This window comes from Ictidomys tridecemlineatus, chromosome 5 (genome assembly GCF_052094955.1).
Source record: "Ictidomys tridecemlineatus isolate mIctTri1 chromosome 5, mIctTri1.hap1, whole genome shotgun sequence".
Lineage (NCBI taxonomy): Eukaryota > Metazoa > Chordata > Mammalia > Rodentia > Sciuridae > Ictidomys > Ictidomys tridecemlineatus.
The window spans coordinates 113,194,888-113,208,882 of NC_135481.1; the positions used below are offsets into that span (position 1 = coordinate 113,194,888).

Consider the following 13,995-nt stretch of genomic DNA (forward strand, 5'->3'; position numbering starts at 1 on the left):
ACTTGAAAAAAATTCCAGCTCTGACACTTGGACAGATCACTTAACTCTTTGAGCCTGACATTTTCTCATCTCTAACAATGCGATAGTATCTCCCACCTCACAAGGTTGTCACAAGTCCAAATGAATTGCACCCTTGATGCTCATTCGGATGCACACTGGGGCAGAGGGATATTGACACACAGCTCCTTTTCTTGCTCATTCTCCTGGTGATGTCGTCCATCTCTACAGCCTTCACTCCCATTGCACCCCTATGACTTCCCAGCTACTGCTCCAACCCAGGGTGCTCTCTTGATGCCTTTAGTCATTCCTGGACAATTCCAGATGGATGTTCCACAAACAGTTCAAGTATAGGAGTCAGTTCATTTCCTCTGGGAAATCTAGCCTCCTCCCTTTCTTAATGCATTTTAGTGGAATCACTTCTACCCAGTCATCAAAGCCAGAGATCTGAGTACTATTATTGATTCCTTCTCCTGAAGCCCTTATTAAATTTATCACCAAGTGCTGTTCATTATACTTTTAAATCCATCCCCTCCACAGAATCTCTATTCAATTTCTATCACTGTTTTCAAAATTCCATATTTTCTCCCTATACAATTATACAATTGAAACACCCTAAAAAAAAAAAAAAAGAAAACCATCTCTAGTCTTGTCCCTTTGAATCTGTTCTCTACTGCTGCCAGAATGATCCTTTAAAATGCAAATTATGTATGCCTCTGTAACAAATTATTCAATCGCTTGCAAATGACTTCAAGAAAAAACCTAAACTATGTATCTCTTGATGATCTGGCCCTTGCCTGTTCTGCAGGCCCACCTAGCTTAAAAGAGAGAATTATCTTATATTGTCAAAATTAACATTTGGTAAAGTATCTAAATTAGCAATAATATACTTTTTATCAAAGTGAAAAACACTGGATTGAAAATATGCAGATAATAGCAAGGCAGAGGGGAGGCTGGCAAGGGAAGGCTAGAAAACAAGATGCCAACAGTTGGGCTGGGTTGTAGCTCGGTGGTAGAGCGCTTGCCTAGCATGTGTGAGGGACTGAGTTTGATTCTCAGCACTACATATAAATAAATAAAGGTCCATCAACAACTTAATAAATCCAGGGCCTCAGATATGTTAGGCAAGCACTGCAACACCTAGTTGTATTCCTAGCCCAAAGACAAATTTTTGGTGACAAGATACTGTACAAATCTGGGCTGGGGATGTGGCTCAAGTGGTAGTGAGCTCATCTGGCATGCATGCAGCCCAGTTTCGATCCTCAGCACCACATACAAAGATGTGTCGGCTGAAAAAACTAAAAAAAATGTTAAAAATTCTCTCTCTCCTCTCTCTTAAAAAAACTAAAACAAAAACAAAACAAAACTGTACAAATCTAAGCCCAGTGCCTAGATGAGAATGACCATATATGTGCAAGTCCAGGTATTTATTTCTACTGATCAGAACATCATATTTTCTATCTTAGCAATTCTCAAACTATCTCTGGTCAAGGATAGTTTGAGAATTGCTAAGATAAAATATATGATAAACTAGAATAAGATAGAATATTGGATAAACTTCCAATCTGTCATGGATCCAATATTTTTATAAAATACAACAAATATACTACTTGAATGTTGTGGCAATGTCAAATTGCTTGAATATTTTCTATATGGATACTCTGCACTTATCTCACCGTGGACATACTTTGAACAGAATTGCCCTCATAAGAGTTCCTCCTCCTCCTGCTGCTGCTGCTTCTTTTTGTTTTGGTTCCCGGGACTGAACTCAGGGACACTTGACCACTGAGCCATGTCCCCAGCCCTATTTTATATTTTATTTAAAGACAGGGTCTTGCTTAGCGCCTTGAAGTTGCTGAGGCTATCTTTGAACTCACAATCCTCTTGCCTTAGTCTCCTGAGCTGGGGTTTGTCTTCTGTCATGTAAAGACACTGTGGTTACTAGCTTATTGGTCCAAAGAGGATAACAAGTGGCACTGGGAACAAAGGACCCCTGCTGCCCACAGTGGCCACCACAGTAGCCCCAGCTGCTGCAAACTGAAGCACACATTATTTAAACATTTTTTTTGTTACACATCACTGAGGTTCTCAAGTGTTTTGCTGCATAGTGATGGCAGACTCAAAAACCCATAAAACTTTCTGAATGAAGTCAAAAGCTTTTATTAATAATTTTCTTATAATAGGGTTGAGGTTGTAGCTCAGTGGTAGAGTGCTTGCCTCACATGTGGAAGGCACTGGGTTCGATCCTCAGCACCACATAAAAATAAAATAAAGGTGTTGTGTCCATCTACAACTAAAAAAATTTTTAAAAAGATATTTTTCTTATAATAAAATAAACTGCATGCGTAGCCAAGAAATCTGATAGATGGAAAAAGGGACCAACACATTCTGTTTAGGTAGATTTGCAACCATACTGTTGTAAGCTTGGCTTACTTATTATGTGAAGTCATCTTTCTATAATTTTTAAAAAATATTTTTTAGTTGTAGCTGGACATAATACCTTTATTTAATTTATTTATTTTATTTAGTTAGTTTTATGTGGTGCTGAGGATTAAACCCAGGGCCTTGCACGTGCTAGGCAAGTGCTCTATGGCTGAGCCACAACCCTAGCCCTCTATAATTCTTTTGCTTGGGTGATAACCACATTTTATAGATCCATCTCCTAATTGTTTAACCTTTTCTTCTATTCTCTTGCCAGCATGCTTTCTGTTCTTTAATGTGGGCAAAAATGCCCCTTTTCAAAAGATCCTGCATGTTAAACAGAATTGTTTTCTGTTTTTATTATCAAAATTGTTCTCTGGGGCTGGGGTTGTGGCTCAGTGGTGAGAACTTGTCTTGCATGTGAGGCACTGGGATCAATTCTTAGCACCCATATAAATAAATGAATAAAATAAAGGTTTGTCAACTAAAAAAAAAAATTTAAAAAAGTGTAAAAAAATTGTTCTGTTTATGTTCCTCTGGTAACTAAATATAAGACTCAATGTTGACAGCTCTCTGGGCACACTGTCAGGATCTGTCATTGCTCTTCACTCTCACTTGTGGTTATTCCTAGGTATAACATCTTACTTGTTTAACCAATGCCAGAGGGAAACCTCACCTTGCCTTGTGGCCATCAGGAAATATATAAGCAGCTTCCAGATTCAGAGTTTCATACTGGGGTTGGTTGGGAAGAGAATGACAGAAGAGAGGGAGGGACTGTAGGAGGGAGATGACAGTTCAACAACCAACATAAAAGAATATTATAAGTTTGGACAAGGCTGGCCCTAGACTTGGCCTTAGGCATGGTGACCCTTTAATGGCACCAGATTAGAAATATGATTAAAAGTACAAACAAGCTTGAAGAAAAGTTGTTTCGATTCTTCCCTGCTAACCTATATGGTGACTGATTGTGGGACTTGAGGCAAGAAGGAATTGAGGGTGGCAGAAAGCAAGAGAAAGAGAGGCTTTTAATTTAGACAGCTGCATTACTAACTCTTGATTCACTCTTACCACCCTGTGCTGGATCAAAAGACTTAGTTCTTCATATGCAGGCTAAAACAATCCATTACTGTGCAGAGGATTATGGTGAACACTGTACCTTTCTCTAGGACAGAAACCTTAAATTTCTACTGTCCTACCCATCTTCCTTTGACCTTTATATATAATCAATGTGTTCCACTGATTCTTCCTTCAAAATACTCTTTGATTAGCCTCTTTAATTCTACCTCTAAGACATGTCTATACGTACTGGCACAAACACCACCTCTTTTCAAATTCTCAGCACCTCACACATCAATTCTTGAAAAGCTTTCCTACTTTCTCCTTCCCTCTGATATTCCAATCTACATGGCTGAAAGGTTTACATTTTCTAAAATGCCATTATCACCACATCATCCCTACTTACCTATTACAAACGGAGCTAAGAATTCCAGATCTAAGGCAGAAAATGCGAGTCAAGACATATGGGTTGGAAGACAAGCCAACCTGTGCCTCAATGTTTTAAACTGCCTTCCTCAGATTGTAACATCTGGGAGAAGGGTGGATACTGACCTTGAGGTCAGTATTTAAAGAAACCCTATTCCTGCCACTACACGGTGCACTGCCACAACTCACGCTCAAGATTTAATTTGCAGGACATCAGAGCTACAAAGATTTGAATGAAAGCCTCACTAAGTCTTCTATGATAAAACCTGGGTCCTGATAGGAATATTTGGACACAGAAACCCAGAATGGGGATGTTTGAGTCAGTGACCTGAAATGTTGTTACATCCGAAGATTTGCCCAAATTTTCTGGTCTAGGAAAAGGAGCTTCCTCCAACTCTTAGCTGGAAAACAACAGCATATTTTTGTCTGGAGACCCTGAAAAGATCATGCCTATCTTCTTCAAGATCTGCTCCTGCTTCTTCCCACTACATCCAAACCAACAATCCAGATGAGGTTTATAGCTGTCTGAGTAAGAAAATACAGTTTCTGTGTTGGAAGGTAGGAGTACAGACACTCAAAGAATTCTAAGACCATCTATGTACTGGAAGGCCAACTTGTGGTTGTGCATCTTGAGTGTGCTGCAGTAAGAAGGAGCTCATTCAGAACCCAAGGGATACTCAGGGGCATCTTCTGGTGCTTCTTTGCCTGATAACAAAGACTCAGCAACTGTAGCAAGTGTTAATGACGAAACAAGAGCTCGGACACCCTTGGGATAAAAATCTGGGTTACCTTACCTGGTAGACTACCCAGATGTGTTGAAGTATTGGTAAAGGGGGACAATAGAGTGATCAGTCTGATTTATAGTATTCCAACTGGCTTTAACCTGAATAATTTTTCACAATCTCTATCCCTGTAGGGATAAAAAAATATAAAATATAAAATAATATAAAAAATAAAAATATATAAAATATAAAAATATAAAATATAAAAAGAAATATGTGAGACTTAGAAGGCAGAAGAAAGACAGCAGCTATTACCTTCTAAAAGTTACTATGGCTAGGTGACACATGTCACAGAAGTGCTAGTGGATTTGGGCTTGTCCTTGCTTCTTCTCTGCATCCAGATGTCCCACCCAAGTCCATCCTCATGCCCACAACTAGATGCATGGATACAGTACCACTGACACAACAGCCAATCTCCATGAGTCCTTTTCCCCAGTCCCAATTTGGAGGCTGGACATGTGTGGCTTCTTACGTATACAACTCATTTGGTCCTTTGCCACTCTCTCTTTCAGATCTTTACTTCCTCAGCTTCTCTGGCAACTGTATAAGCTTCAAATCCTTATTCCATATGTTGTAGTTGCTCAGCTTCCCTGACTGAATTCTGATAGTTGTAAGATCATGAGTTAGAGCTTCCAGCTAGATGTGGCAGCTGGAATGTGGCTAATTCCACCATTTCCTTGAAGCAAGTCTCTGGCTGTGCTGTGACTGGCCACATGAGTTTGATTAATGGAGTACACAAACTGATTTGAGTGACTCAAGCAGAATGAATTGGGCATTTCCTGCTTACCTCATGTCTTCTCTGCTTTTCACCCATAGCAAGCCAGTTTCAAAGCCAGTATCATAAAAGACCTTGCCTCAACTGTACTTTTGTACCTCCTATATTCAGGTGTGGAAATTCTGATACCTTGAATAAGCACTCCTAGGAATTGACTAGGCACCTATACATATGAAAACCATGAGATGCAAGGAAATAAACACCCCATGAGAAACACTTTCCACAGAGGCTGGGGGAATAATTGCTTTAGCTTTCCTCATGTGGACAACTCTGAAGCACATTCCATGTGGCTCCTCAGAGGGTTCCAGTAGGTAAAGCTCAGTTGTCCAGAGCAAAACTGAATTGGTTCTCTCATTTAATTTCATTCTTCCCAGTCTTCCATTCCCATTCTCTGGAAGAATTTCCCCAAATTAACTATCTACATGGATATCCTTATAGATTTCACTTTCAGAAGGAAAGCTAGACTAACATAGAACAGATAAAAAATCCCTACTCCTGACAATGGTCAATAAGAAAGTCATTTTACTCTGGGTTTTGCTCAAACTAATGGTCCATTTAGCTCTAGATTTCAGGTTAATTTTCTAGACTTTTATTTAAAAATCTTTATTGAACCATGTGCCAGATTCTATATTAGATGCAGGAGATACAAGGATACAAACAATACTGTTCTTGATCTCAGGAAGCTAACAAAATTCTAGGAGAAGCAGAAAAGAAAGTAAGTGATTTCACCTCTATGCATAAAGCCATAAGAGGGATAGACAAAAGGCTGTGGTGACTATAGCTTTTCAGTTGAGGCGACATTGAAAATACACCTTTTTAAAGAAATGGGAAGAAATGGGTATTCCAGGCAAAGGAAGAATGTGCGTGCGTACGTGCGAGCGTGCATGCATGTAGCAGCTGTTCAAGTGACCGCAGAATATGCAGTTTCAAAAAATGGTTTGTTGAAGAAGAATATTTATAATAAAATATAGTTCTCTTCACCAATTCTAGTTGTCTACATTCCACCATTATAAATCTGTCACCTGGAGTGTTTCAAATAGTTTGAACCCACTCTCCCAGAAAAAAAATAAAATTTTCTCTTCAAAATCAAAGTACTTGTATAAGGCTTCAATAAATTTGTTTTCTTCTAATTATTTAATTAATCCATAAAAAATTATTGGTATTAACTGATCTGACCTATGAAAATATTATCAGAGTAAAAATTACCATAAACTTAGTTAGTTAAAACAACACTTTTATCATCCTGTACTTTCTGTGTGGGTCAGGAGGAGCCTGGGCATGGCGAGCTGCTGGCTCTTCAGTCAGGGTTTTGTTCATGTGCAATGAAGGTGTCAACTGGGCTTGCATGTCACCTAAAGGCTCAACTGGGAAAGAATATGCCTCCAGGGGCTGGGGTTGTGGCTCAGTGGTACAGTGCTTGCCTCACATGTGTACTGGTTTTGATTCTCAGCACCACACATAAATAAATGAATAAAATAAAGGTCTATCAACAACTAAAATTATATATATATAAAGAATTCGCCTCTCCAAATTAATTCAGACTGTTGGCAGACTTCTTTCTCTATGGCAGTAGACTAAGCCCAATTCTCACCTTGTCGTTTTCTCATCAGGCCATCTCACCAAAGATGAGATCTCACCGAGCTGGGGAAGAGTTTCTAGCACCAGTTGGCTTTGAGATGGAGTTCTATAAGATAATCTAATCATAGGAATGACATCCCATAGTTTTTGCCTTTGATCACAGATTACACATAGGAAGAGGGGATTACATAACAGTCTGAATTCCAGAACACAGGGACCACTGAAGGCCTCCTCTTTGTCTACCTGTTCCAGTACATTTATGACCACCTAAGCAATACATAGTCAGACAAGCCTTATCACTTATTCTGCCCTTAAGCACCCCCGTGTCTTTCATCTATTTTTGTTCCTCCCGGCAGAATATCTAATTTTACTTCTCTAAAGAGGTAAGAATGCTATCAACATTTTAGGTATGCATCAGAGTATGGTGGGGAGTTAAACTGGGTTTTTCTGGGTTTTATTGCTCATACTCATGTAGCTAATACTCATAATTTTATTGTTCCTTTGGGTAGAGAGGCATGATCAAGGTATTGTCTTAAAACGTAACATTTAGTTGCGCTAAAACCAACCTGCTACCCTCTAGCTGTGGGTTAGGGTCAAGTCAATGTCTCTGGACTTCAGAACTTGACCACAGAGTAGGTGAATTGAATTCTAAAGTGTCTTCAGGGACTGGGGATGTGGCTCAGTGGTAAAGCACTTTCCTAGCCTTTGTAAGGCCTTAGGTTCAATTCTCAGCACTGCAAAAGGAAGGAAGGAAGGAAGGAAGGAAGGAGGGAGGGAGGGAGGGAGGGAGGGAGGGAGGGAGGGAAGGAAGGAAGGAAGGAAGGAAGAAACTGAAGTATCTTCAGGTGCTAATATCCTAGCATTCGGCAATTACTGGACTTGTTTCTCCCACTCCATACTTTTTATTGGTGTATTACAGTTGTACATAAAGGTGGGATTTGTTACATATTGGATATTCTTATAATAATATAATTTGGCCAAAAAAATGTAACATTTAGCCACACGGAAGTGCATCTTCCAAGGTCTGGTCCTATTATAATCTTATGAGATTTTCTTGCATTAACTAAATGCCAGAAATAATTGGTCATATTGTAGCTATCACCTATACATTTTGTGTTCCCCTTTAATGTGGTTTAAAAGTCATGTACACTCCCTGGATTGCCCATCTGGATGGATATACAAGAAACTAGTGACACTGTCTCTGTAGAGGAACTGAGTGGCTGGGAGACAAGGTTGAAAGGGCAAGAACCTTCACTTTTTTGGAATTCTGTCCTATGTGAAGATATTACCTATTCCAAAAAGTAACCACCACCACCATGCTATGGAAGTTGCCAAGAATTCCTTCCCTTACCACTCAGTAAAATCAACCACTGACCACAAAACCCAAGCAAATGTTGGAAAGGAAATGAGAAGGTTCTGTATCCTGAGAACATTACTTCCTTTTACAGGAAGGAGGCAATCACTGACATTCATGGTGTGTGTGTGTGTGTGTGTGTGTGTGTGTGTGTGTGTGTGTGTGTGAGAGAGAGAGAGAGAGAGAGAGAGAGAGAGAGAGAGAGAGAGAGAGAATATGAATATATGCACTGAGTGCTATATTCTTTATTCCTATATATGTTGCCAAGCCCTATAAGAGAGAAAAGTAGACAAAGATGGAAAAGATGCTAAAAACTTCTGGAGAAAAACTTTGGTAACTCAGAAAAGGAAGAGGGTAAAACACACAGGAAACTGACAGGAGTCAAAATTTCTCTTTAGACCATGAAACAGAAATAAATACACACACACACACACACACACACACACAGTCTTTCTCTCTCTCAAGTTTAACAAACCTTAAGATACTTAATGATATTCCTCTGTTTTACTTTATAAATTAGTGTTTATAAAGCAGGACATTTTAAGTGTTTATAGTGAGTGCTCTGGGGGAGAGCAGCATATGAATGGGAAAGGTACTCATGAGGGCATAAGTTCTCTGTATGTAGACAGCATGTAAAAATCCTTTGCTATATGGGGGAGAAGAGGGTGGGATTGGGTGGGGTTAAGGGGTGTGTGTGTGTGTGTGTGTGTGTGTGTGTGTGTGTGTAGGAGAGAAATGTGAAACTAGGATCTATAGGAGACCTGAATACCCTGAAAATGAACACATTCTTAAATACAGGATACACCACTACACTAGAATTGACCAGAGACTCAATTCTAATTTCTTTTATCTGTGAGATATGTGATGTTTTCACCTATTTGCTCACCTGAAAAATGTGGATGATACTGTGTATCTCATTTGGTTATTTTGAGCATTTTATAATACATACATGGCACTTACTAATGTTTAATTTAAGGGAAATATTATATAAATGGCATTTAAGGACATCAACAATACTGGTATGTTCTAATTCAAGAGCAAGCACAGGATTTGTGGGGAATATGACGGTAGGAAGGGAGTATAGTCTCCTAAGAGCAGAGCTAATTAAAGATCCATAAAGGGAACGGAAATATTAACAACCTAAATGTATTATATACTTCTCTGTTGCAGATTTGTCAAAGTACTAAATTAAAAAAAAACACACACACACAACAAACTCTACTCAGTATGTGAAAAGCTCAGTAGATTTATACCTATGTATCTAAAAACAGAAGATGGTAGTTTACCTTGGGTATAAAGATAACTGTAGCATGATCACTATTCTTAAACCACCATTCCACTAGTGACAAATAGTAAATTAGTAGTCTTATTTCTATTATAATAAAAAAGGAAAAAGTCTAGAACTTAGTGGGGTAGAGGCATGATTATGCTTTTCAGAAAACTTCTGGACATCTCCTGGTCAGTCACCTCTTACATGATCATGTGCTGACTTTACAACAATGTGTCTCTTGGAGACACATTCCCTCTAATCCCAAATGAGAGCAGCTCCAGAGTCAGAAAGGGCACTCACACGCTTCCTAGCTGTAAACTAGGTTATAGAACCTCTGCTCATGTGTGGGATAATATCTAAAGAGAATAGCTTAACACAGTGGCTGGCAAGGAACAGATACTCAATAAATTCTTCTGAATAAATGAATATAGTATAAAACTTTTTAAAGAATTAGCAGGGGCTGGACATGTAGCTCAGGAGTAGAGCACCTGTCTGGCACAAGCAAGGCCTTGAGTGTGATTCCAAACAAAAAGGAAAAAAAAAGTGACCTATAATTTATAGATTTTAATCTGCTTACAGAATTTTATGCACCTTTTTTTGAAAAAAATAATTATTTTTTAGTTAGAGGTGAACACAATATCTTTAGTTTATTTTTATGTGGTTCTGAGGATCGAACCTAGTGCTCTCGCATGCTAGGTGAGCGGTCTACCTCTGAGCCACAACCCCAGCCCTGTGTGCACTTTTTAAAACCCATGATTTCTAGAACCTTTCTTACAGTTTCTAAAGCTGGTAGCCAAAAGAGCTTTCGGAAAATGCAAATGTGATCAGGCTACACAGCTTGCTGTAGATAGGATTGAACATGGGCCTGCACAACCTAGGTAAGTGCCCTACCACTGAGCTACATCTCTAGTTCTTTTAAAATTTTATTTTGAGACAGGGTCTCACTAAGTTGACTAGGTTGACCTCAAACTTTCAATCCTCTGCCTCAGCTTCCTGAATAGCTAAGATTATAGGCATGCACCACCATGCACGGGAGGATGAGGCTTTATGATTTCACCATGGCACACCAAGTTCTTTATATCATCTAGCCCTGTTTGCCTCTGTAGCCTCACTTCTTACCCACCCCTCTTTATCTTTGCAACCTCATTTTTTTTTTTCCCCAGCCCAAAGTGCTTTCCTCTTCAGGCCTTCATAGCTGCTGTTCCTTCTGCCTGACTTGCTCCTTTTACCTCCAATCTTTACTTAAATCCTATTCTTTCTCCAGGTCTTGCTTCTCTGGGAAGTTTCTGAAGATGTTCTCCAATCCCTACTCTCCATACTGGGTCTGGGACTCCTCTTCCTCCTAGGTGCTCTCCTAGAATCTAGGACCCTGTTTCATTAGGGCACTTCTGCTATAATTGCTGGCTGGTACTTGCCACTGGACTATTGTACCCATTACTTTAACCTCAGGGCCTAGCACAGAGTAAGAGCTAAGTAAGTGTTTGCAGAATAAATAAGATACAGGAATTCATAATGTAATTCTATGCCAAGGGGCCTGTATGAATTGACAGGCTATATATTTTCTGCTTCAATAATGTCCCATTGTTACCTTTATTTGCTTGAAAATTCACGCAACAGCTCCTTCTTCAAGTTTATAGGCCTGTTATGATAATAAGACTTACAACATTGCATCCATCTCCCCCCTCAAGCCACCCCCTACTTTTTGGCAGTGCTGGGGATGGAATCCAGGGCCTTTTGTGTCCTAGGCAAGCGCTCCACCTCTAACTATACTCCCAGTCTCATTTACTTCTATTTAATCCAATTCATCTAAAAAATAGCTTAGGAGTAGTATTCACACCAGTGAAGACTTTAGGTTTATATTAAAAAAAAACTATCAATTTACTAAAAAATGAGGTATAAGGATAACAAAACTATTTAGTCATAGTTTAGCTTAAGAAAATTTCTAAACCTTTCATAAGTAAATATAAGCTCAAATGTTAATAGATTTAGAAAAACAATGTGATATTCATGTACTTTATAGAATCATTGTAATGGATCAGTTTCAAAATCCAGCATTGCTCTTTGAAGTAAACTTCAATTAGTAAGGAAAACTGAGTAGAAACCTAATATTAAAACCAAATCATGGGATGGGGCTGTAGCTCAATGGTAGAGTGCTTGCCTAGTATAGGTGAGGAACTGGGTTTAATCCTCAGTCCTACATAAAAAAAAAAAAATAAAGGTTAAATCTTAAAAAAAAATCACTTTAGTAAAGGCCTAATTCTATTGAGGCTGAAGAGAAATATGTTTAGAAACAAAGACAAACAAAAACATCTAAATGTATAAATGTATTTTTTTCCCTCTCCAGATTTTTTATTGGTGCACTGTAGTTATAAATAATGATGGGATTTTCTGGGCCCAGTGGTGCATTCCTATAGTCCCAGCAGCTTGGGAGGCTGAGGCCCTAAGCAACTCAGTGAGACCTTGTCTCAAAATAAAATATGAAAAAAGGGCTGGGGAAGTGGCTCAGTGGTTAAGTGCTCTTGAGTTCAATCCCCAGTACCCCTCCCTCACAAAAAAAGATAGGATTTGTCATTACATATTTTTGGTTTTCTATTGCCACTTTCAGATATGCAGACATTTACCTTTAAATACTATGAGATGTAAAACATTATCAGCAGTTTTATATATACGTCAATACTAAGTATGAGGTGAATAAAAATGTTTTAGTGCAAAGAACTACAATAGAACTTCAAGTCTTTTAATAAAACAAAATCATCCCCCTTTTGGGGACATACTAACCCACATCATTTTAATAATAGAGCCTGATAGTCATTACCCTGAAATATATGAAAAATTGTAAAATCATGTAGTTTCTGGACAGTTTATAGTCACTCAATGTTTTAGCAGTCCTTTGGAGACAATGATAAAAAGGTAGAATTGTTAACAGTACTTATCACTGGAAGGGAGATTAGGAGTTGTGAAATATTCTGCATTACTGCCTGAATCCAGCCACTAGTGCATTTATTGCTTATAATTTTTAGAAAGTAACTTAATATAGTTATTAAAAATAAACTCTAGCTGGGCATAACACACACCTGTAATCTCTGTAACTTGAGAGGTTGAGGTAGGAGGATTGAAAAATTTAAAGACAACTTCATCAACTCAGTAAGAATCTAAGCAACTTAGTGAGGCCCTGCTTCAAAATAAAAAATAAAAAGAGCTGGAGATGTAGCTCACTGGCAAAGCGTCCCTGGGTTCAATCCACGGTACCAAAACAAAACCAAAAGCTCTAAATGTACCAACAAAAAAATTCTCCAAGATTTATTAAATATGAACAAGAGAAGACAGAGTAATATGTATATTGTGATGCTATTTATAAAACAAGATATGTATGTGAAACACGTACTCACGTGCACACACAAAGATCTGTAAGGAAACCCCTGTTCAGAGCATCATTGATAAGAGTCCGGGGAAAGCAGTGGTCATGGATGAAAATACACTTTACATCATACTTCTGTTATCATTTCTCACTTTTTCAACAATAAGCACAAATTGCTGTTGAAATGAATTAACTCAAATTTAAAGTTTTGGCATAGAGCTGTTGAGGATGGTTTATTTATAAATGTTATAAAACATATAATCTAAAGCCTTTCAAAGTACAAGTTGTATGTGGAAGCTCAGATCCTGAGTGCATGTAGGTATTTAGTTATTTTTGCTTTCAAGTCCATCTTTTGGTCAACAGAAGTAGCCTTGGGGAGAAAACAATGTAGGCAATTGCTTCCTCATCTCTAAAATGGGAAGAAGACAGCAGTTACCACACAGGTCACTATAAAGACCAAATAAAATATCCCTTAAAAAAAAAAAAGTTCAGCCCAGTGCCTTTCCCACAGTAATAGTTAAGTAAGATCATTACTCATCTAGAGTCTTAAATACTTTCTTCTAAGCACTTCCAAAGCCAAAAGTAGACAGACTGCTTACATTTGGTCAGAATCCTTTGGATATTTTAGGGGATAACAGCAGAATTTGATTTTAAAGCTGAAACTTCAACTTTGTACCATAATTCTGGGTTTGAAAAGCCCATAGCGTCTTCCTTCTTCAGTCATTGTCTTTTTTCTTAATCAAATATTTATTTTTTTAGTTGTAGTTGGATACAACAGCTTTATTGTATTTTTATGTGGTGCTGAGGATAGAACCCAGGGCCTCACACATGCTAGGCAAGTGCTCTGCCACTGAGCCACAACTCCAGCCCCTCCTTCTGTCATTTTCCTACCTTAGTCACTTGTATACTCCCCCAATCTTATTTTATTTAACATCAAATAACCTGCATCTTGGACTCCCATTAGTTTTTGACCCCTGC

The 13,995-nt window shown here is 38.4% G+C and overlaps 1 protein-coding gene across 3 annotated transcripts in view; it reads right to left on the minus strand.

Moving 5' to 3' along the window:
* Btbd7 (BTB domain containing 7) overlaps positions 1-13,995 on the minus strand; it is a 113,047-nt gene that overhangs the window by 36,106 nt on the left and 62,946 nt on the right. Inside the window, exon 4 of one of the 3 annotated variants that reach the window (XM_040273933.2) lies at positions 12,935-13,426. The exons of the other annotated variants lie outside the window; for them this stretch is intronic. Coding sequence (XP_040129867.1) covers positions 13,374-13,426 — 53 coding nt within the window. The 3' untranslated portion in view covers positions 12,935-13,373. Of the gene's footprint in view, positions 1-12,934; positions 13,427-13,995 lie in introns of those variants that run through there. 3 annotated transcript variants of the gene reach the window in all.